This window comes from Emys orbicularis, chromosome 3, assembly GCF_028017835.1.
Source record: "Emys orbicularis isolate rEmyOrb1 chromosome 3, rEmyOrb1.hap1, whole genome shotgun sequence".
NCBI lineage: Eukaryota > Metazoa > Chordata > Testudines > Emydidae > Emys > Emys orbicularis.
Genome location: NC_088685.1, coordinates 25,758,957 through 25,782,607, shown reverse-complemented (window position 1 = coordinate 25,782,607; position 23,651 = coordinate 25,758,957). Strand labels below are relative to the sequence as shown.

The window sequence follows — 23,651 nt, the reverse complement described above, 5'->3', positions numbered from 1 at the left end:
AAAACAAACCACATGATCAGATCTTGGGCTCTGACACACCCTCCAGTCACATAAAGACCTACTGAAGTCAATGGTGGGGCATCCATCAGCCCAAGGCTTAGTGCAGGATAGCGGCCTTGGTTCATATCGCCAGAAGAGCAGGTTTGGCCCAAATAAAATAGAACCTGCTGTACAATCAAACGTATATACTAGATTAATGGCAGTGACAGATGCTAATTTATGGAAGGCCATCTTGAAAATATCTGACTTGTGACCCACAGGTGAGTTATAATATGGCTTGATATAGTTCCTGTTCAGGCAGCCAGTGATATGCAGTTGTGGGAAAGAGTTTTTGTGCTATGAAACAGTATTCGGAGGCCTAGATGATCATAGCGGAAGAGTGTTCACAACTCACTGGTAAAATCTTTCACATGGTTTTAGCTTGGATTGCTCACCAACCCAACACTGTTATTGGTATTAGGATGGATTCACAAACCATCTACAAGAAAAAGCAAACAGCCACACATTTCACGTACAATGCAATACAGTGCAATGTCTGAGATCAAATAGTGGAAGACAACAAAGAAGCATATACATTACATAGCAAATAACTTTTTATTTGCTGAACAAGTAGCTTTCAGAAGAGATTTAATGCTGAAATATATTCAAACACCCAGGCTGTTAGACTCTAGTTCTGTATTTTTTCAAAATATGGATTTATTTAAAATAGAGAATATTCTCTATTTTAAAAGAGCTGTACAAATTACTCCTAGTAGCTTTGAAATCTATGAGCAAAGTAATTTGTGTTTCACACCATTCAAGGGGGAAATACCATTGCAGAAAGCTTCAGGGTAGCAAAATATTAGTTATCTTCATTCCTTTCAGTAGGTCTTTTTTCCTAGCATTTATTTTAATAATCCAACCATCACTTCACTGATATCCCAAAGTTTTCTTGCAACTAAATCATCCATGGCTTTAGGCAGCAATTCCTCCTCTTTGCATTCCCCAAAATACTTGCCTGACACACCCTCTACTTCTGCAGAGGAGGCCAAATAAATAGAAGTCTGGGCTCCTTCCAATGGGGTTTTGAAGAAAGCCCATGACACCAAATTGAAGAGGGGTTTTGCCAGCAAAGGAATATTCATGTATCTGCCTAGATTGGTTCGGACAATACCGGGATGAAGGACGTTGACAGTGACTTCTGTGCCTTCCAATCGGCGGGCTAGCTCCCTGGTGAATAGTATGTTAGCCAGTTTACTGCGACTGTAGCCAAAACTTTTATTGTAACTTATCTCACTGTTCAAGTCTTCAAAGTTGATCTCTCCATATTTGTAAAGTTTGGAAGAAACTACCACAATCCTGCTTGGGGCAGAACTTTTGAGGAGGCCAAGGAGGAGGTTAGTGAGCAAGAAATGACCCAAGTGGTTGACACCAAACTGCATCTCGAAACCATCCTCTGTCTTCATGTATGGACACTGGAATATCCCCGCATTATTGATCAGAACATCCAGTCTCGGCTCTTCCTTAAAATAGCAAAAATAATCAGATTTATAAACACAGCAATCTGTTATTAAGATTAATTGTATTCATTGACCTTTATTAGGAAAAAACATTCAACTGCTCATCCTCTAAAATGGGATTTTCTAGGTCATGGTTATTTTAATGTAATCTTTGAAAAAATAAGTGTATTGGTAGTTGTCAGTAAGAGGAGTATCAAATCACATGGGTTGTGGGGGGGGGGGGCTGAATTACTCTGAATATAACTAAAATATAAACATTTTTCAAGAATAGCATTTTTTAATTGAAATCCACTGAAATTATTCTGTAATACCAATTTCTTTCCAAAGAATTATCAGGATGTGACATTAAAGAAAAGCTGATAAGTGTACTACTGGTTAGTATTTATACTGTGGCAGCACCTAGAAGCCCCGGTCATAGAGCCTATTGTGCTAGGCACTGTACAAACAAAGAACAAAAAGATAATCTAGCTCTTTGAGGCAGGGATTTAGGGTTAAATATAAATAATAAATAAATTAATGGAGATATCCTATCTCCTAGAACTGGAAGGGACCTTGAAAGGTCATCAAGTCCAGCCCCCTGCCTTCACAAACAGGACCAAGTACTGATTTTTGCCCCAGATCCCCAAGTGGCCCCCTCAAGGATTGAACTCACAACCCTGGGTTTAGCAGGCCAATGCTCAAACCACTGAGCTATCCCTCCCCCTCAGTTAAAGAGACACTGCCAACAAATTTTAAACCCATCATTTGATTAGGGAAAAATAATTAGATTTATGATGAATTTTGAAAACACTGCTATTAATAATTTAAAACAATGGTACCTAGTTTAAAATTTGCCTGAACTGTGGTGGAGCAAGATATTATGTTGTGCCAATGCACAAGAACCAGAAAGTAAAACTGGTAACAGAAAAATGAAATCTAAGGCCCCAATACTTATGTTCCAAATCCTGCATAGTCTGTGCACCCCCGAGAGGGAAAGATCTTAGGAGTTTCAAAGTGTGGTTCCACTCTGAAAATGACTTCACACAAGTGTCACTATAAAGTTCCATGTTTCAATCTGAATGCTCAGTTTACAAGAATCTGCCCCCCCACACACATACTTTTCTTGCCAGTCCTGCAAATTTAACATAGGCTCTGGAAGTCAAGCTGAGGTCTTTCTGGCTCCTTACCACCAGTAAGAAATTTTCTTCAGGCCAGATTCTATCCTCATTTACACCTTTGAAATTTAATAGTCCACACATTTTGCCATCAGTGGCACAAGTATAACTTAGAGCAGAATCTGAGCCTGCATTTGGAATTTAGTTAATAATTAAATCAAGCTGGGGCTTGATCCTGCAAGATGCTAAGTTCCCTTAACTCCTACTGATATCAATGGGAGTTGAGGATGCTCAACATCTCACAGGATTGGGTCCTTCATGCATGAGTTGGAAAGAATTCACATCTCCCCCATAGCTGCATAGTACTGAAAGATGTAACAATTTATCACTGAAGCCAGCATATTACTCTGAATACACAATGCAATTGGTCTTTGTGCAGTGAGGCTAAAAAAGTGAAAAATGAAAATTCAGGTATCTAAACACCCACAATGAAAGCCAGGCTGTGGGAGTGCCAGCTATGTCTCATCTTATCGATCTAGGAACCTCCTTTATCTTACAGACAACTTCAGAAAGGAGTCACAAGTTCAGAAAAGGAGGGGAATAACATAAGTGTGTATGTACTACAGCCCTATGGAAGTGTTTCTAGAACTAGTCATCTCAATCATTTTGTTTTCTCCATCATTTACGCCATGGTGAGGGTATTCTAAAACAGCAGATACCACTAGAAATAAACCCAATAGCGGCACTACCTTCCCAAGCTGTCTCCAGCTCACTCCCGGGTATGTCACCCCACACACTTCATCTCATGCCTCGCTATTTTGTTCTCAATTTTGCTTGTGAAAAGACAACACTTTAATTGGTTTTGCCAATAGGGAGACTGCCAGTTTAAAAAAAAAAAAATCACTGTTTTTTAAATGTATCACTAAACACCTATGAGGCACTACACCAGATTAGAAAAAAGGATATATTGTTTTCCCTGTGTTTACTTTGTGCATTTCACAGCACTTTGTGTATAGTCACATTCAGTTTCCCCTGTAAAGTCAAACAAGCCCAGATCCTGCAACTGGATCTACACTGGTGGCACTAAATGGCTTCCCATTGAAGTCAGTGGAGTTTTACATGGGCACAACTGTCCGTCCATGACAAACCAATTACAGAATTAGGGCTTTAGTCAATTTCCCCTGTTGTTTCTGTGGGTCTTTTCTGTTAGTGTTTTTGTTCTGTTTAAAGGAGGAGGAAAATGCACACACATATAACGTCCTAAAATAGGGCCAACACAGTGTGAATCTCAACACTTATCTTCCTTCTTTTCACTCCCCTTACAATTTTCTTATCTGCAAAGATTGGAGAGGTCCAACAGACTACGAGAGACCCACAGCTGTAGCCCTTTTTACCACACATCTTCATTATTCCAGATATTTCTTCTTCAGTTAAACAAAGGTGTCAGAAACCATGAGTTTAAGTGTGTCATTTAGTTACCCAAATGTGTGGGGATCCTACAGATTTTCAAGAAACATTTAGCTTTTTCTCTAAAATATATCCCTTCCTGCCTTGATTTCTTCAAGGGCCTCTTGGATCAGTGTTCGGACCCAAAGAGTGCAACAGTATTCCTGTCTAGACACAATGGTGATAGACATCTTTAAAATACCCTGGAAAAATAAACTAGATATTTAAGGGACTGTTATAAATTAGAACACAGTGAAATGTGCACAAAAATATTCCAAGTTATGAGATACCTGTCTAGCTTTTCATTTAAAACCCAGAGAAAGTGCCTCAAACAGTGCCCCTACAGTCTAGAAAACTCAGACTGAATAGTGGATTTTTGCATCAAGATTATTCACAGTTTTAGTTAGAACCAGGAGAAATTTGGTAGTTTTGACTGGATTTTGCTTATTGTTCCTCAGTTCAGGAAGTGGGAACCCACACAATCCAAGACAGAAGAAAGTGTTAACACAAATCCTGTGAAGTGAATCTGGCACGTCACATTAGAAACTCATGTTTAGCTCTCAACTTTATTTAATCCAAGATTATTCACTTTTTGTTCCTATTAAGAGTATCAACAAAAGAAAGCTATTAGCTGCCTTTTTCTCCAGCATCTGAGAAACTTTCCCCCTTTCCCAAGATGAGATAGTAAAATCCTAAAAGATGGCAACTGGGTCCTGACTCAGTCCCTCATTTCTTCTTTACATATATGTCAAACCTTACTTCCAAGTGCATGGACCTGCCCTGTGAATTGCATTCAGAGATCTAGCATCTGAAAAACACTCAATCCAATCTGTTTGAAAGATACAATTTCTTCATCATACCTCCCAATCACTACATTATCTGAGTGTCTGCCAAATATTTCAAATCAGAAATGACACCAGTCTCCTGGCAAATTATGTTAAAGGCCCAAAAGGGTGAAGAGAAAGAGTCTATTCATCACGTTATTATTAATGTGAAGTTATGCTGAAAAAATCAAGTGTTAAGATGACGACATTTCATGAGTTAAGAAAATTATATCAAGAAAATATTTACCCCAGAGTTATACAGGGTGGCAGTTCCAGCATTAGCTCATTTTCTACCATTATGTAGTTTCCCACAGCACACACCCTTTCCTCTATTTTGGGATATCCCTAAACAGTGTAAATTGTATCCATGAGATGCCTAGTGAAACCATTTGTTGGCTTGCTCATGCCCTTCTACAAAATCTCTTAGGAAAGCCTGTAGGACCCTAGTGAGCACCTCACAAAGTAGGCTTGCAGGATCCAGGATAGGTCTGACAAAGTCAGAATGATTATGGACATACAGGGTATGTCTTCACCACCCGCCGTATCGGCGGGTAGCAATCGATTTATCCGGGATCGATATATCGCGTCTCGTTAAGACGCGATATATCGATCCCCGAACACGCTCACAGTCGACTCCGGAACTCCACCAGAGCGAGCGGCGGTAGCGCAGTCGACGGGGGAGCTGCGGCCATCGATTCCGCGCCGTCTGGACCCCAGGTAATTCGATCCAAGATATTTCAACTTCAGCTACGCTATTCGCGTAGCTGAAGTTGCGTATCTTGGATCGATCCCCCCCCTAGCGTAGACCAGCCCACAGTATACCCTCGATATAACAAACCCCACAGGATCCAAGCCATTTGTTCATTATAGCAAGGGGGTGATTACACAAAAAGAGACCCATGACAGAGAGGGGAGGAGGAGCGGGGAAGACAGCTCCTCCAGCCCCACAACTGACAGCCCCCGACACAGCCCCATGGATGGAGGTGGGATCCAGGGACTGAGTTCATTATATCCAAAGATTCGGTATTATGAAGGGCATTAGAGACAGGGTGTACTGTAATAGAAACATGATAAATGTATATTGGATTCAGATGACCCCATGAAGTGCTCTCTCACTGCAGCCTATCCTCTATGCTGTAGGTAGAAGGGGGCTCAAACTTAAGCCAATTCACAATCACAAGTTCCCAGATGCCCTGCAGAATAAACTGCAGCAGATTGCAGCTGCCCTAGTTTTTTCTTTGCCCCCAGAGATAACAGGTCACCCCTTGCCTGCTGCATCTTGATATAAGCTTGTGAAGGTGATTTCTGGCTGCACTGTATAACTCCATGGGCCCAGTCCTTCTTTCCAGTCAACACAGCTAGTGGAACAGGAAAATTTCCCCAGGAAAGGAACTTTGGCCTAATAAGGCTTTGTTCCCTGGGTTAAAAATCAATAAATAAGAATGCACCAAAACATTACATCACATCCCAAAATATTTTGGGACTATTGTTAATTCCCTATAAAATGCAAGAATAGCTCTGACAAAAGCTGCTAATATTCCCTCAATTTCAGCATTGAAGAACCCCAAGTCACCAAAGGGGTAATTTGAAGACTTTGTAGCCCTTGCTGGATAAGGGAGTGAGAGACAGGAATGTTCCTGAGTTGCAAACCTGCACAAGGGCTGCTAATTAGACACGCAGAATGATTTGTTGACAAACTCCAGTCCTCTACAAAGGATAGGATGGTGCCAACGCAATGTCTGGATGCTGCTGCCCTTCATGCCCACACACCAGCAGGGCCCATCTCTCCTCTTCATGCCAATCTCCCCCATAGCCTTATCCCATGCCCTCCATCCTCCACTTATCAGCATCTCTCCATCCTCAGCCCCCTCAAACTAACCATCCCCCTAAAAACTTTTCCTCCTTCTTGACCCCTTTGTCAGATGTATCATAGGGCACACCAGCCTGTCCTTCTGCAAAGGTTCCCCTGCATCCAGCTGTCCACCCATCCCATCCCCAGCTAGCTGGGTGTCCTCCCGATCCCCAACACCCCCTTCTCCTCCCCAGCCAAGCTCTCTGCCCTTGGATCAACTCATTCCCCCATATGCCATCTCCCGTATTACCTTCACCAAGGCCCTGTAACCCCCATACCAGCTTTCCCCTCTCCTCACCCCAGCCCTCCCCCATCTTTCTCCCCCTTATTTCTTCTCTTCCCCATCCCTCCCAACCTATCCCATCCCTTCCCCCCACCTTCCTCCACCCTCACCCCCCAGCTTACCCTCTCCCCTCACCCCACCCTCCAGCCTACCCTCTCCCCATCCCTTCCCCCATACTTGCCCACCCCACCCAACCCCTCCCCTCATTCCCCGCCCCGCCCCCTGTACCTGCAGCACCCGCTGGCAGAAGCTGCGCACGGAGCGCAGCGAGGCCAGGTCCAGCTCCCTGATCACCAGCTCCCCGCCCTCCGCCTGGGCGCCCAGCTCGGCGCGGATCTCGCGGGCCGCCTGCTCGGCCCGGCCGCGGTCCCGGCAGCCCATGATCACCCGGGCCTGCATCCGCAGCAGCTCGGCCGCCGTGGCCCGGCCCAGCCCGCTGTTCGCGCCCGTGACGATCACCGTCTTGCCCCGCATCAGCGCGGCAGCCGCGCCCCGCGAAGCCCGGCCGGCCCCGGTCAGGTAGCGGCGGGCGATCAGCAGCAGCCCCCCGCCCAACACCGCGGCCAGCAGCGCCGCAGCGGCCATAGCCCAGCGCTCGGGGCCAGCAAGGGCCGAACGACACCCGCCCCGGCGTTTTTCCCAGGGCGCAGCCGGCGCTACACCGCCGCCGGATGCCGAGCGCCGCGTATGGGTGTTTAGATACCGATTGGCCGGCGCGGTCCCCTTCGCTTTGCATTCTGGGACTCGTAGTTTCATCCGCCTCCCCTGCGCGGAGCCCTTGGGTTGGGTTAGCCCCGAGCTGAGGTGTCCCGCCACAACCGCGCTAGCTGTGCTGTGAGCTACGCAGCCCTTCCCCGGTGCAGGGCAGCCCCTGAGCTGCTGGCACCCCAGACAGAGACGCAAACGCGTTTGAGCAGATACAAGTGTCTCCTGCAGCCACCACCCTTTTTCTTGGTCAGACTGGGACTGAGTCCAATATAGGGTGACCAGATGTCCCGATTTTATAGGGATAGTCCATATTTTGGGGGCTTATTCTTATATAGGCACCTATGACTCCCCACCCCCTGTCCCGATTTTTTACACTTGCTATCTGGTCACCCAAAGCCCGAAAGACTGAAAAAAATCAAAGCTCCCATGACAAAAGGGAGAACTCTCTTCTGAAATCAACAAGGTAGCGTTCAGGGAAGACAGCAGGTGCAAAGTACTACAATGAAAAATCAGATACACAATGACAAATGGGGAGACGTTGGAGAAAGTCCAGAGATTAATGGTCTAGAAAACAGAACCTGTGAGGGAAGATTGGAAAAAATGGGTTCAGTCTGGAGAAGAGAAGACTGAGGGGGGATTTGATAACAGTTTTCAAGTATATAAAAGGTTGTTACAAGGAAGAGGGTAAAAAATGGTTCTCTTTAACTTCTAAAGATAGGACAAGACGCAATGGGCTTAAACTGCAGCAAGGGGAAGGGGGTTCTGTAGATATTAGGAAAAAACTTCCTAACTGTCAGGGTAGTTAAGCACTGGAACCAATTGCCTAGGGCTGTTGTGGATTCTCTGTCACTGGAGGTTTTTAAAAACAGGTTAGACAAACACCTGTTAGGAATGGTCTAGTTATTACATAGTCCTGCCTTGAGTGCAGGGGACTGGACTAGATGAGTCTAATCCTACACTTCTGTGATTCTATGAAAATGGCAAAACATTGGCAGTAATACTGTAGAACAGGATCTGAGGGTTATAGTTGATCACAAATTAAATATAGCTGACAATGTGATACAGTTGCAAAAAAGACTGATATTCTAGGTTATGTGAACAGGAGTGTCATTTCAAAGAGAGATAATTGTCTCACTGTACTCAGCACACATGAGGCCTCAGCTGGAGTACGGTGTCCAGTTCAGGGCACCCCTTCAGCTACAAGGAAATATTAAAAAAAAAAAAAAGGCATGTTTAGTCTTGAGAAAAGAAGATTGAGGGGGAACTTGATAATAGTCTTCAGATACATTAAGAGCTGTTATAAAGTCAAGAGGCTGGGGATCAGTTGTTGTCCATGTCCACTGAAGATAGGACAAAAAGTAATGGGCTTAATCAGTAAGGCAGATTTAGGTTAGATATTATGAAAAACTTTCTAACTAAAAGGACAGTTAAGTATTGGAATAGGTTTCTGAGGGAGGTTATGGAATCTCCATCACTGGAGGTTTTCAACAGGTTAGACAAACTTTGGTCAGGAATGGTCTAGCGCAGGGGGCTGGACTAGATGACCTTGGTCCCTTCCAGCCCTATGTATCTACAATTCTGTTAAGTCATACTCAGTTTTTACACAGATCTGAGCTACTGAATGATATTGCTTAACATATTCTTCATTAGAAAACATGGCTGAATGCATTTTTTACATTTTTTATTAATGACTGGTTATGGATGAATTTATTACATAGAACTAATAAAGAAAAGATCACAGATGCACTTATGGACACTGATTCAGCTATGTATAGACTAATCTTGAATACTGAAAGCTTCTGACAAGGTTTGCTTCCTTATCTTTAAGCAGCAGTCCTTTTCTTTTGTTTAGGTTTCCCAATGCAAACCCTGGGCCAATCTAGAGACAAAAGCATGAAGGTTAGTACTATGAAAGCAAAAATGGGAGACAGAAGATACACCATAGTGAACCTATAAATGGCTCAATTTCAAATCAATTTTCTATTGAAATATTTCTCAAGGTATCCAAAATATTTAATGTCAGGTGACTTTGAATTATCCACCCAATGAAACAAATTGGGTTACAAAAGCTATCTAAGGCCTCCAGAACCCTTCAAAACATGAAAGATTTTAATAGACACACGGAGAAAACTCTATCTCTCAGTACAAAACTTAGAAGAGGGATATATATCTACCATATACTGATTGCTGATTTAATCTAATTTCATGATAAAGACCATGCTATTATCTGACCAGGCTCCTGTTTTTCTTAATATTCATCTCCAGGGAGCACTAAAACATAGGACCTTGTTCTACCCTGAGTTCATTGTGTAAATTGAGTTTGAGACCCCTGCCTTAAAGGGACCTGATTTTAAAAAGAGCTGAACATCCACTTTCCAAAAATCAAAGCTACTCAAGTTGAGCAGCCCACAGAAATCACTAGTCTACATTGAAAGAAAATGTTGCCTAGGATTTTTTGCTGAGGATAAATGTATTTCCCTGTTAAATTAGAAAATAGCATAATTGATAAGACAAATAATTCAGCTACTAAAAGATGAGCATGATCAGTCAGGATCACAAAGCACATTAAATACTTACAATATTGAGAGGACAGCTAAGTAGTGTAATGGCCGAAAAACAAAACCAAAAAAACACCCCCAAACATAATAATACTTCACAATGATACCACTTGAGCATCTCAAAATATTTTACAAACATCTACCCACCTTAAAACCACAACACCACTACAACAAAGGTAGATGTAGATAAACCTGTACATTCTGGCTCATCATTCATAGGTGCAATTCGGTGAAGTGTCAAGCACCCTTATTTCCAATAGTTATTGCTGCTAGAATCTGAGGGTGCTCATCACCTCACAGGACTGAGCCTGAGGTAGCAAACATTTTGTATATAAACTCAAGTACAATTGTACAGAAGCTAGTAAACTAAGTAACACAAGCACAATGCAACACACAGAATAACATACATTTTGAAGCGTCTGAGTTTTTCCTCCTTTCTGAAGGAAAATAAAAAGAAGGAAGTAAATCAAACTTGTCCTCCAAACCCAGCTCTCCCGTTAGCATAATAAAACCACCTCCACAAGAGGCAGTAGCTATGTCAGTGTCAGAAGCTCTCCTGTCAACAGAGCGCTGTCCACACTGGTGCTTAGGTCGGTGTAACTAACATTACTCAGGGGAGTGGCTTAATCACACCTCTGACCAAGATAAGTTACATATTGATAGTTAAGGCTAAGATTTAGTTAGGGGTATTTTTGGTAAAAGCCATAGACTGGTCACGGGCAATAAATAAAAATTCACGGCCCATGACCTGTCCATGACTTTTACCAAAAATACCCCTGACTAAATCTCTACTTCTGGGGCCCCGCTCCTGCGGGGAGCCCCTGCTGGGGGCAGGGGCAGCTCCAGGCACCAGCGCACCAAGCGCGTGCCTGGGGCGGCAAGCCGCGGGGGGCGGCCTGCTGGTCGCCATGAGGGCGGCAGTAAGGCTGCCTTAGGCAGTATGCCTGCGGGAGGTCAGCCGGTCCCCCGGTTTCGGCGGCAATTCGGCGGCGGGTACGCCGAAGGTGCGGGACCAGCAGACCTCCGACAGGCATGCCGCTGAATCCGCGTTACCAGCAGACCTCCTGCAGGTGTGCCGCCGAAAGCCGCCTGACTGCCGTGCTTGGGGCGGCAAAATACATAGAGCCGCCCCTGGCTGGGGAGGGGTGGCGGGGATGCTGCTCCAGTGCTGGGGGTTGACTGCCTCCTGGTTGCTGCTCCCAGGGACCACTCTCCGGATGGCCTCCGGGTGCCCCTGGGGCCACTGCTCCAGCTGCTTGGGCGGTCCCCAGGGCTCCCGCAGGAATGCTGCTCAGGTGTTCCCCGGAGCTAGCACACCGGCTGCTGTTCTAGTGATCCCCAGAGCCAGCTGCCTGGGGTTGCCCGCTAGAGCAGCTGGCCCCGGGTCGCTCCAGCAGCAGCAGGTGCGGCTGGCCGTGGGGCACTAGAGCAGCTGGCCCCAGGGCCCTGAAGTCAGCCACACCAGCTGCTGCAGAAGTCATGGAGGTCACAGAAAGTCACGGAATCCATGACTTCCGTGACCTCTGTGAAAGAATCGCAGCCTTAGTGATAGTGTGTACACACCCTGAGTGTGTGTGTGTGAGAGAGAGAGAGGGAAAGCCAAGTCAGAGGGATGAGTCTAAGAACCACACCCAGAAAAGATGCTGACCTGGAGCAATGCCTAAAGATACCCCAAACCTCATCTCTGCGTGATTATTCCAATCAGAATACACCAACCAAATTAATATTATCAAGAAGACAACAAAGTCAGCCACAGGCCTAAAATATATTTTCAGTCTAAATCCTTTTCAAGAAGCCCTGCCACAGTATATCAGAACAAAAGTTCGGCAAATCTGGTAAAGGTATTTGATTAAAAACTTAATCACCTCTATTCAGTCAGTTCTTCCGTGTATTATATTTGTACAATGGGTTGTTTCCATAATGAGAAATTTAGCCCCTGAGCAATGATCATTGTTTTCCAAAATTAAAGCTTTCCAGGAGGATTCAAGGTATCTAGCTCACTACCATCTCTCAGGACAGCTGGCTTGATGTATAGCTTAATAGCCACTTGTAATCCCAAGGCAATTCTCAGTTTTACTGCATTCCAGAACTCTAATCTTTGGAGTTTGGCAGAAAAAAATACTTTTATTTTGAAGTTTCAGGTCACAAAGGTAGTATATATCCTCCAAATTTTCAAAAGGTTACACGGGATTGCAACCGGATTCCTTGTTGATGAGTTCTTTACTAAATTCTCAGGCAGATTTTAAAAATATGCTTCAAACTGTTGCAGAACATTCCAAAAAATACATTATCATTTTACTTTTGATTCTGTAATGGACAATGGGCAAGTCTATCCCATTAGAGAAGATGTGCCCATTCAATCACAGAGCTATACAAAAACAAACCAGATACCAGGATATTTCCTTTGCTTATATTAAAGAAAACTGTAAACACAACATTTGCTAACTACAGAAAACTTAATCAGCAATCTTCATACCTCATGGCTAGAATCACTGTGGATGGTATTTTTAAAAGTGGCCTCTGATTCTGTCTTCTTCTCTTTTTTTTAAACACTCAACTTGAAATAAATTGAACCTGATTTTCAGAGATGCTGTACACTCCGACTCACCTCAGCTGAGTTGTGTGTGCTCAGCACTTTAGATAATCAGCTGCCAAGGTGTCAGGATGGGCATACAAAATCTGAGGCATACAAAATCAGAGGCCCCTTTTCAAAATTTTGGCCTAAATGTGTCCTGAGATTTAAAGTCGATCCCTTGTGGTTTGCATTCAGAAAATTTATAAAGTGTGTGAAGAGGAACCTCCTTTGGAAGGATGAAATAGGATTTGCGCTAACTTTAGCTCAGCTAGAATGTGTTCTTGCATATCTTACATTGCTGACATCTTGCAACATGTATCTGACATATCTGAAGGTAAGCCTGCATAACTAAAACATCAAAGAACAGAACCTTCAGTGTCAATTTAGAGTCTGACTGCTGATGAACAAACGTATAACATAATAAAAACAGTAGGATCTTTTTTACATTTTTCTCCTCACACACTTTAGTGCTCAAGATCGGTTAAGGACTGACAGCTCTGGAGAAAATGTCCTCTATCTACAGATCAACGCAAACTGAAGCATTCCAAGCCTGCTAACTATGCTCTGGCCAACACGCTGCATGTTCTAGATGGACTGCTGGTTGGATGGGAAGGTGCATGGTGTGGATAATTCCCTTTTCCATACCTACTCATTCCTTGGTCCTCTGCTCAGCTTATCAACAATGGTGCAAATGAACATTAATGTGGTGTTGAAGTGGACACTGGTCGACCAGAAATTGAACTGAGGTCACCAAACTCATTTTACATAGGCCTCAGAAGAGCCATAACTTCTGAGTGATCCTTGTTGAGGAAAAAAAATCCCCCCACCCCACCCCCAACACAGAAAAATGGCAATGTTCTGCAAAGTCAGCTTTATTCGAGTAGGAAAAATAGTTTAGAAAAATAAAGGGTTCCTGTAAACACAAGGCCACACAAACTAACAGTTTCCACTGGAATTACAAATCACCCATACAGATCAAAGATTCATGATGACACAATCACTGAGCACATATTCAACAAACTGACCCTGAATAGGTAAACATACTCGCACCACGTTTTTGGTCTTTTCAAAAATAACCTGTAAATATTCTTTATGTAGCATGATTCACGTTATAAATAACCCATTTACAACACTTTCAGAGAAGTCACACACTTATATATTTTAAAGACATATATATACAGATATATATATATGTCTTTAAAATATGGCTTAAACTATAAAATCAATACAAGACTTTTCCTAATATTAAAAAACAACAGTGCTAGACCTAGCAAACCAAACCAAAAAGTGTTCAAGAGTACTATTTAAAAAAACTTATATTAAAAATATTTCCTTTTAAAACTTATTTAGCTACCGAGGTCAAATCTTTAAACATACTCCTTATAATATACAAAGGTAGAGTTTTCAGACTTAACTATTGATGTGTTAGAGGCTGTCTAAGTTAAAGGGAAGCTATTTTTTAACAGTGTCATCTTTAGGTTTGGATTTGTTGTACTTCTGACCAATGCCATAAGGTACATGTGCTGCTATAGTACCCAGTTGTTGTGCTCCTTCAATGTGAAACATCTGATCATCAAAGAAAATATGAGGCCGTATTTTCACCAAAATCGGTCCTTTAGGAGCTCCTGCAAGGAAAAGTGCCTCATCAATCTCCAAACCCCAGCTACGGAGAGTCTTCAGCACTCTGGCTCCAGAACTTGCTGCGCTTCTAGCTGTGACGAGGTAGGTCCTTATAGGACAATCTAATCGTTCGTCTTTTGCATAAAATTTCTTCTGCAGCTTCCCTAAGTCTTCCAGAAAACCTTTCAAAGGACCCTAGGTATAAAATATCAGAAACATGTTTAATGTTTACCCACTTCTCCCACAAACATCTCTGTACTTTCTTCCATGCTGTCCTTTATATATAGAACTCCTTCCATGATCCATAAGGCCACTACCTTCTCCTCCTTGGAATCCTTTCTCAACACAATGCCTACAAAGAAAACCAACCAGCAAGTGACAGCTTGGCTGTGTGGGGCAGCTGCTGAATACGGATACCTATTTGCATAATAGAATGCCCTCCCACCACAAAGTATATTTGTATATTATAATTTCTATATATTTCAGTGCATCCCTCTTACTCTCTTTGTATGTTGCCTGTCTCCTTAGATTGTATGATCTTTGGGGCAGGGATCTTGTAAATCTGTATTTCTTTACAGTGCCTAATTCAGAGGGGTCCTGACCCTAACTGGGGCTGGAGAGCCCTAATATACAGGAATAATTTCTGTCCAGAGTTCATGAAATGAAAAACATACCTTTTGCTTTTTAATGACACCTGATTCTGTTCTCATACTGATTTTTTACACTCGTGTAACTAAATTGACTTCTGTGGAGTTCCCTCAGATTTACACCAGTTTGAGTGACAGAAGGATGAGGCGCAAAATTAAAAACAAAAACTATTTTGGGTCAAACTCTGATACACTGAGTACCTACAATTTCCATTGCTTTCAAAGATCAGGCCCTTTTTCTGAGTTATACCAGTGTAAATGAAAGTAAAGTTGGTTTAAGTTGATTCTAACATGTTTGCATTCCTGGACAAACATCATAATTCTGTTTGACAATGAACATAAATATTACACTTGGACCATTCTGGCATTTGTTTCAAATGCCAACTCTTTATTAATATGTTATTGAGAGATGTACAATAGCTTTTCCATATGACAATAAAAAGTGGAACAAAGTATGAATGGACATTACATTCCAAGCCCAGACATGTGCATTCTGTTACATGCACAGAGGGCAACAAAGGATCTCAAATACTGAGTAGTATGTTTGGAGGTGGGGCTGATTGCTATGAATGGATATAGGCTGCCATGTTCACCTCACCTAGGACCAGACCCAAAGTCCATTGAAATCAATAGTCATCTTTTTCAGTGAATTCAGTGGACATTGGATCAGGCCTCTAGGGGATGATTAAGTGAAAATACCTCTAGAGGTAGCTATAAGAACCTCATGTTCTTACTCATGCAATATTCCCAATGAAATGGGAGTCCTGTGTAAGGACTGCAGGATCAGGCCCTTAAATATCAAACGTGCATTCTAATGACTGTCTGTGAAAAAGGAAATCCAAGCAGGTATAATGCAATTGATGTTACAATTAAAAGGTTCTTTGAATCACAAATAAAACATCCATGAAGAACAAGACACATTAATATATAAACTTAAGAGAAAAATAATGTACACATACGACAAACAAAATCAAAGTACCAACTACAATTTTAGCAATAAAAAAGCAGATACCTGTGCAAGGGGCTTATTCTCATTCATCTGTTCGTGTTCAAAAAATCTATCTAATCCATGCTCTTTGACAATCTGCTCTGATTCGTCAGAAAAGAGAACAGCATCCCCATCAAACGCCACCCTCAGCTGCTTATCACAGTAAGGTATGTCTTTATTTGCAGTGAACATTGTAGCAGATGCAATGCCTGAAAATACATCAGAAGCTCAGTTAGCAGTTTCCACTGGACTCACTAGTATTACTTGTTATTGCAGTGGCATAGACACAGAATGGGTACAAAACTTCACTGCCCAGAGGCACTTACAGTCTAAGGCCCTGACCCCAGATATATTTATGCATAGGAGTAACTTTATATATGCAAGCAGTCCCATTGATTTAAGTGAGATTATTCTCATGCATAGTTACTTTCAGTCATAGGTGTTTGCAGGATTGGACCCTAAGTCACACTGAAGATAAGAAATAGTGGAAAATTCTGAGGACAATATTTACTCTAGCTTTATTTATTTATTTTCATTTTAAGTTCACTCTCTCCTTTCTAATGTTGCAGTGCAGAAGGCACTGGATGTTGGCTAATTTTTGGCATCAGAGAAAAGGTGACATCAGGAGGAATTTGAGTGAGACAGGAGGGAGGACTGGTACACTGGTGGTCATGCAAAGGAGAGGGGCAGCATGGATGAAGACATGAAGCTTGGAGCAAGAGATAAAGAAAAGGATTGGTTAGGCTAGCATTACTGACACAGTGCAGGGGGCAAAAAGGGGCATTATAAGAAACCAGATCCAAGCAGAAGGATAATAATCAAATAAAACCAGTGACTAGTTGATATTACATATATACTGTATATTGGACTCCATATTTACTGAAATATTTCCATCTCCTGCGGAAAAGATATATGTAATTATTGAGTTCATGTGATAATAGGCTTAAGTGAGAAATAAACCAAGGTAAGAGCCAATCCAAACCTGCTTCTATAGCTTCTTGGACTTTTTCAGAGTCAGCAGAAAGGTATAAGTTGGTAAGATATGCTGTTAGGTAACCAATAGGGCTTTCTCCACCAGTCATACAGAAGCGTTCAATCGATAAACCTAAAAACAGGCATGAAAATCTCAGATACAGAAGAAACAAACAAAATATGACAAGGTACAACCCTGCTGTGTTTTTGTCCTAACACAAACAAAATACAGTTACTATCTGAACAGAGTAAAATTTCAGAAATGTTAAGATCTGTCCTTGATGTACATTCGTCCCAATTCTTTACTGAGCAAAAGCTACTTTCCCCACTTCCTCTGAAACATGGGGTCATCTGGAGTTGGGATATCAGCTTAGATGCACTCATGGTCTACTTTGGTATGACAACTCTTGCAGTCACACGTTGGAAAGACTGAAACTTAACAACATGAATCTTGAGGGCATAGTGGCCAGATCTTCAACTAAGGACTTCCTCTATGTCCTTCTGAAAACTTCCAGTTTTACAAAGTGACTATTCAGAGTCAATGGAGTGACGCCAATTTACATCAGCTGAGGAGCTGGCACTCTAGTCCTACAAGAAGAATCTTATTTTTCAATTAATGTTAAACTTTTAAAGAAGTTTTCCATGTTCAGTAGTAGTCTGACTTTTAACAACTTTAAGAGGTTTAACTTGGCCACAATGTTTGATTGTTTCTTATTCCCCAAGAATCCCCCCCAAAATCCCTCTGAGACAGCTCAGTGATTGCAAGTTTAGAGGGAAAAATACAAAATAAAGAAACATTCAAGGACCTTTTCTTAGAAATTGAGATTCAGACTTGACAATTAAACCTAGAGCTTTGGGCCAAATCCTGTTTAACACACTCTCACTTGTTCTGACACACACAAATAAACATCATTCACCTAGCAATGGGTATCTGTATCAAAGGAACTGCCCATTCCAGGGTCAGAGCACGCAAACTGAAAATGCTTCAGTTTACAGCCTGGCAGCAAGCAGCTCTACAGAATGTTATTTATTTTACTTACCATAGTGATTGATGCTGTTTATGAGTCTCACTCCCACTTGGGCATGGTTATTAGTCATCAGAACAATATCAAATAGCTCTTCATCATTAGGGTACAGCTCACGAAGCCGGGCATTGACCTGTTCTAGTGCCTGCAGGTTAGAAACATTGATGTGCATAAACAAGCTGCATATGCGTCCTCTCAATCCTACCTTGAAGAAGAATGTGAAAAGCAGTTTGGCAGTTTAAACTTGCCAAACTTGTTTTATTCATTTCTCTTCTTCACCTCCCAGCAACTATTTTCTTGGACTTGTTATAAGAGAAGCAAATAAGCAGTTTTCTTTTGATGAAAGTTACAGAATTCAACTTTATAATGAAGTTCTTTTTACCTGAGACACCTATCATCAGATAAAATAAATCTGCAAAGGTACCATACACCACCAAAGGTCTTTTAGTTAGTTTTCAGATGAACTGTGGAATCTAATCTTTCTAGATTCTGAAGGTTGAAGTACATTTGTTTTACTCTGATCTGTATTTGACTGGAGTTTTTCCTGGTTTTGGATAATGGGATTTCTCCAGGAGCCAAAAGATTATTTTTTTCCAGACCTGTACAGCTGTTTGTAGATGGTACCTGTTAATACTTTTTGGTAATCCTTTATGAAATTTTATTAACGGATACAGGTATTGAGAGACACTTTTTAAACTCAACATCTAAATTGCTCCTGCAAAATTCACAAGCAAGCATAAAGTGTCTTTATATATGTGTTTACAAATGCAGGTTTGGTGCAGACACTATTTAGGAAGGCAGGATTGACAATTTGTCCCTAAATAATGAGCATTAAATCCTGCCTTATCCAGTAGATATTTCCCTTGGAGGTTCCCAATCCAGGTAGTGAGTTGGATTGATCCTGATTAACCTAGACAGTGGTTCTCAAACTATGGGGCGGGCCTTCCAAGGGAGGCAGACCAATGTGACAAAGGAGGTGAGAGCTGTGTGTTTTTTGGGGTTTTTTTTTTGAAGAGCTATGTCAGCCCTGGGTAGCTGGGGCTCCTGCAGAAGGGCCCTGACACCCGGGCTTGGGGTCTCCTCCTCTCCCCCTCAATCCCTCACTGGGAGGTAACCTGGGCTCAGGTTTCCTTCCCTGCTCCCTAAACCCGCACCTGGAGGCGGCGGGATTCCAGCTGTCAGCCCTGGGGTGGCAGCAGCAGCAGAGAAATAAGGGTGGCAATGGGGTGCTAAGTCTGCTGTGAAAAGTGATATTGACAAATATAACTTTTCATGTTGCCTCCCTTATTTCTGTGCTGCTGCTGGCATGGTGCTGCCTTCAGAGCTCGGTGGTGGTATATGTTCTTGAGGGGTGGGAGTATAAACAGCTATATATACAAAGAAGGGGGGCCCGATCAAATAAGTTTGAGAACCAGTGACCTAGGGTATCAGAAAAGATAAAGGAACAAGATGGTGCTTTTAAAAAACAGACCACTTATTTAGATGCTTAAATGTGCTCTTAATAGCCTACCTTTAGGCACTTAGTTTTGAAATTCTTGGCCTTGTTGTGTGGACTATGCTTAGGAAAGCTCTAGATGACAGCCATCTATAGACCTACGGAGAGATCCTATTCATAGAGAAAGGATAAGACTCCCTATGTCCCCTTTCCCACTTTGTGTCCACGGGCCTGTAGTATTCCAGTACATTGGGTATTTATTGAAGGGACGAGGTGAGTGAGGTAATATCACGCTTTCACTTTGTGGGACACTTTTCACAAAGCAATCACTTTATATCTGACCTATCAGTCCTCATCCTCAAAGGAAACCTACACAACACTTTTAAAAAAGCCTGGTAACTGAAATTCATAACTTTGCTAGACACTAAAAATCATGGTCTTAATAAAGACACTGGATTTATGGCTTATTACAACAATCTGTAACCCCCTAATGCCTTTTGTGTCCTATGATTACAGGGGTATTAACTTCATCTTGAATGGTCCCTTACAATATGTGCTAACTACTTATACTAAATTATCTGTTCGATCTTGTATTTAGCTGTGTCATTCTCAGTACCTTTCCCAGACCTGAAGAAGAGCTCTGTGTAGTTTGAAAGCGTATCTCTCACACCAACAGAAGTTCGTCCAGTAAAAGATATTACCTCACCCACCCTGTCTCTCTAATATCCTGGGACCGACCTGGCTACAACAACACTGCATATTCACTGAAATATCAGATAAGAGGATGCATTTAGTGCAGAGGGTGATATGTTAGTGTATTGGCTACTGTAATTCATCATGTTTTTTATTTTTTTCATTATCTGGTACACACTCCCAAGCACCTTGTGGATGCAGCGAGTTATAAGTTTCTGTCTATTACAGTGACTGTGTTGATCACACTTATTTTTACTGCAACTTTCTTGAAATTTAAAGAAATTGTAAACAAAGCAAACCCACCATGGCCAGAACATCAGTTGGTGTAAGTCAGCTAGATTCCACTCATTTCAATTGAGTTATGTTGATTCACAACATTTGATGATTTGGCCCCAAAAGTCCAATCTGAAGGTAAACAGAAATCCCTTCCGAAGTGGCAGGTAATACTGTTCACCTGAAAAGTTACTTTTGTGGACTTGAAAGCTTTTGTGGACTTTTGTGGACTTAATTGATTTTTTAGTGAGAAACTCAAGGTTTTGGGCTTGAAAAGTAAGCAAACCTTGACTGTTGTTCTACATTAATCTCTTTGGGGCAAGGTCTGTCTTGTTGTTCAGTTTGTACAGTGCCTAGCACAATGGGGTTCTGGTATGACTAGGCCTCCTGGGTGCTATAGTAATACAAACAACAAATTAAAATAACAACATATTAAAGCTTTCCCTTAAAGGTGTCTGTATACAGAGATGCTATTTAAGAACTATTCGTTTCTGCATCTAAGTAGAAAATAATCCCTCATCAGATTTGAAATTTAGTGGCCTATGTGTTATGCAGGAGGTCAGACTAGTGACTAGATGATCCAATGGCCTCTTCTGGCTTTAGGGACTGAAGCCTGGAGTAAACAATCCCATATCACCCAACCAAACATGTATATAGTATGTTATAGGGCTGTTTACCTTTGGCATATCTCTTAGCTCACACAATAAAAACAAAATTGTCAGTTTCACTCCTGCATATAGGCCCCTGAATCAGAGTCAGTTTCTTTGCCTTGTTCTCATTGCACCAGCAATGTTTGAAACCAGTCATAAATGTTTTTATTTTTAAATAGTCCAAGGAATTCTATTAATCTTGAACCCACATCGTTAGTCAGGCAAATTCTAACTGAAGTGAGTGAACAGAGTAAAAACTGAGGTGTTGTTTTATCGTGGGACAAGTGTTGTATCAGGCCATGAAGTTCAAGAATTAATTTAGCAACTTGTACAGGGTCCTATGTAGGGCTTGATCCAATCTGAAAAGCTTCACTTTCCTTACAATATTACATTCAAAAGCATGGGCAAGTATTTAAGCCTGCTCCTGGTACATCTTAAGAACATAAGAACGGCCATACTGGGTCAGACCGAAGGTCCATCTAGCCCAGTATCCTGTCTTCCGACAGTGGCCAATGCCAGGTGCCCCAAAGGGAATGAACAGAACAGGTAATCATCAAGTGATCCATCTCCTGTCGCCCATTCCCAGCTTCTGGCAAACAGAGGCTAGGGACACCATCCCTGCCCATCCTGGCAAATAGCTATTGATGGACCATGAATAATTTAATGAATTAATCCATGAATTTATCTAGTTTTTTTTTATCATCTTCCAAAATAGATACATCTTGCTCCCATCTCTGTTGATTATGACTTCTGCAATGTGGCCTATCTGCAGTCTCACAATAGTGGATGTTATTTTCTGAGATGCTTTGATATCAATCACAGAATCTTTCACCTTTTGACAATTTATTTCAGCTACTATCTTCCTTGATAGGGTGTCAATATCCTCAACCTAGGTCATTCCACACTGAGTAAAGATCTTAAGATTTGGTTTTATAACTAATTAAAACCCATGCAAGTTTGGGGCAGTGGCGTAGCTAGCATGGAACATTTGGATGGGCTCCGACTTTGGGTAGGCTGGCAATGATGGAGGGGCAGGAGGGATCGGGGGGCCCGCCTCCGCCCAACCCCACCAGTCCAGCTGGCCTTGTGGGGGATGATGGATGCTCTGGCCGGGGCCCTCCGGGGCCCCATGCATGCACCCAGCTCCGGAAGGAGATGCCGCTCTCCAGTGTACATGGCTCCTGGCACCCATCCCCGTCGCACTGCCCCACATCAGTCCTGGCTCCCTGAGGCAGCAGGCCTATGTTTTTTGATGCTCGCTGCTGCTCGGCGGGCGGGTCGCCCTCCTCCTGCTGCAGCGTGCGCGGTGCACTCGTCAAGCGCTCCGCTGCTGTGTCACTGCCAGGGCCGGCTCCAGGCACCAGCTTACCAAGCAGGTGCTTGGGGCGGCCACTTTGGAAAGGGGCGGCACGTCCAGCTGTTCGGCGGCAATTCGGCGGACGGTCCCTCACTCCTGCTCGGAGCGAAGGACCTCCCGCCGAATTGCCGCCGCAGATCGTGATCGCGGCTTTTTGTTTGTTTGTTTGTTTTTGTTTGGCTGCTTGGGGCGGCCAAAACCCTGGAGCCGGCCCTGGTCACTGCTGTCCCTCCCCCTCCGGTCGAGCTCTGTGTGTGTGCACCCGGCGTGCAGTGTCTTGCAGGTCTGGGCAGGGCTAGCGCTGGGGCCTGAGCAGAACCAGGGCTGGGGGTGGGCCTGGATGCTAAGTGGGTGGGCTGCGGCCTACCCAGGTCCACCTGTAGCTATGCCCCTGGTTTATCTGGGGCCTAAATTACCTGACAATGCTTTAAAAGGAAATGAACTTTCTGTCTGTACCATGACTCTACTAGGCACTGAGTCTATCCTCCTAACCACACCTTGTGTATGTAACCATTCTTTAATCTTTAGATTGTCAAGAGGCTATTAACTTCCTCCATCTAAACTGTGCCAATTTTTCAGTAGGAAATACTACGTGATCGTACACAGGCTTGTATCTTTACTGACTCAGGGAGGGGAGGAGAGTAAAATTATTCTAATTTATTTCAGTCGGGAGATAAAGAGAGCAAACTGAGATTACTCAATCAACACAAACAGGCCACTAAGCCTGAAACCATTTCCCAGCAGCCTCACTGTGCTCAGTAGAAGACTCCTCCTCTTCCCCAAATTTGGACTTGAGCTTTCAGCATCCTCCCTGGCGTGACATCCCGGAGTAGTTCCCCTCCCAGCACACAAACCTAGGAGCCATGTTTAGTGTATTCTTATGTGAGAAAAGACTGCTGGCTGCATGATTATGTAAACGGATGTCTTTACCAACCACTCTGGCTCTGGGGAAGGGTGGAGGCAGGCAGGAAACTCTGTGGAAGGCTGTTTGTGGAACAGAAAGCTTAGCTGAACTTTTAAATGGAGTGTCTTACCTTGACAAAATAGAAAGCTGGCCCGGGCTTCAGGGGGACATTCTCGTTTTCCTCCTGGTACTTCACATAGGTTTCCACCCCTTCCTCTTCGTAGATTTTCCTGTCTTTCACCATGTCA

General features: G+C 42.9%; 2 protein-coding genes across 2 annotated transcripts; both read right to left on the bottom strand.

Annotated features, from left to right (window-relative positions):
- Window positions 1–573: 573 nt before the first annotated feature.
- Window positions 574–7,754, bottom strand: RDH14 (retinol dehydrogenase 14). The gene is made up of 2 exons (XM_065400411.1): window positions 7,227–7,754; window positions 574–1,502 (listed from the first exon to the last, which is right to left on the bottom strand). The coding sequence occupies exons 1-2, from the start codon at window positions 7,752–7,754 to the stop codon at window positions 885–887; spliced, it is 1,146 nt and encodes a 381-aa protein (XP_065256483.1). The 3' UTR covers window positions 574–884.
- Window positions 7,755–13,706: 5,952 nt separating this feature from the next.
- On the bottom strand, window positions 13,707–23,651 carry NT5C1B (5'-nucleotidase, cytosolic IB). The gene is made up of 5 exons (XM_065400413.1): window positions 23,534–23,651; window positions 18,107–18,236; window positions 17,077–17,199; window positions 16,119–16,303; window positions 13,707–14,654 (listed from the first exon to the last, which is right to left on the bottom strand). Exons 1-5 carry the CDS (start codon window positions 23,645–23,647, stop codon window positions 14,292–14,294), a joined length of 915 nt encoding a protein of 304 aa, XP_065256485.1. The 5' UTR covers window positions 23,648–23,651; the 3' UTR covers window positions 13,707–14,291.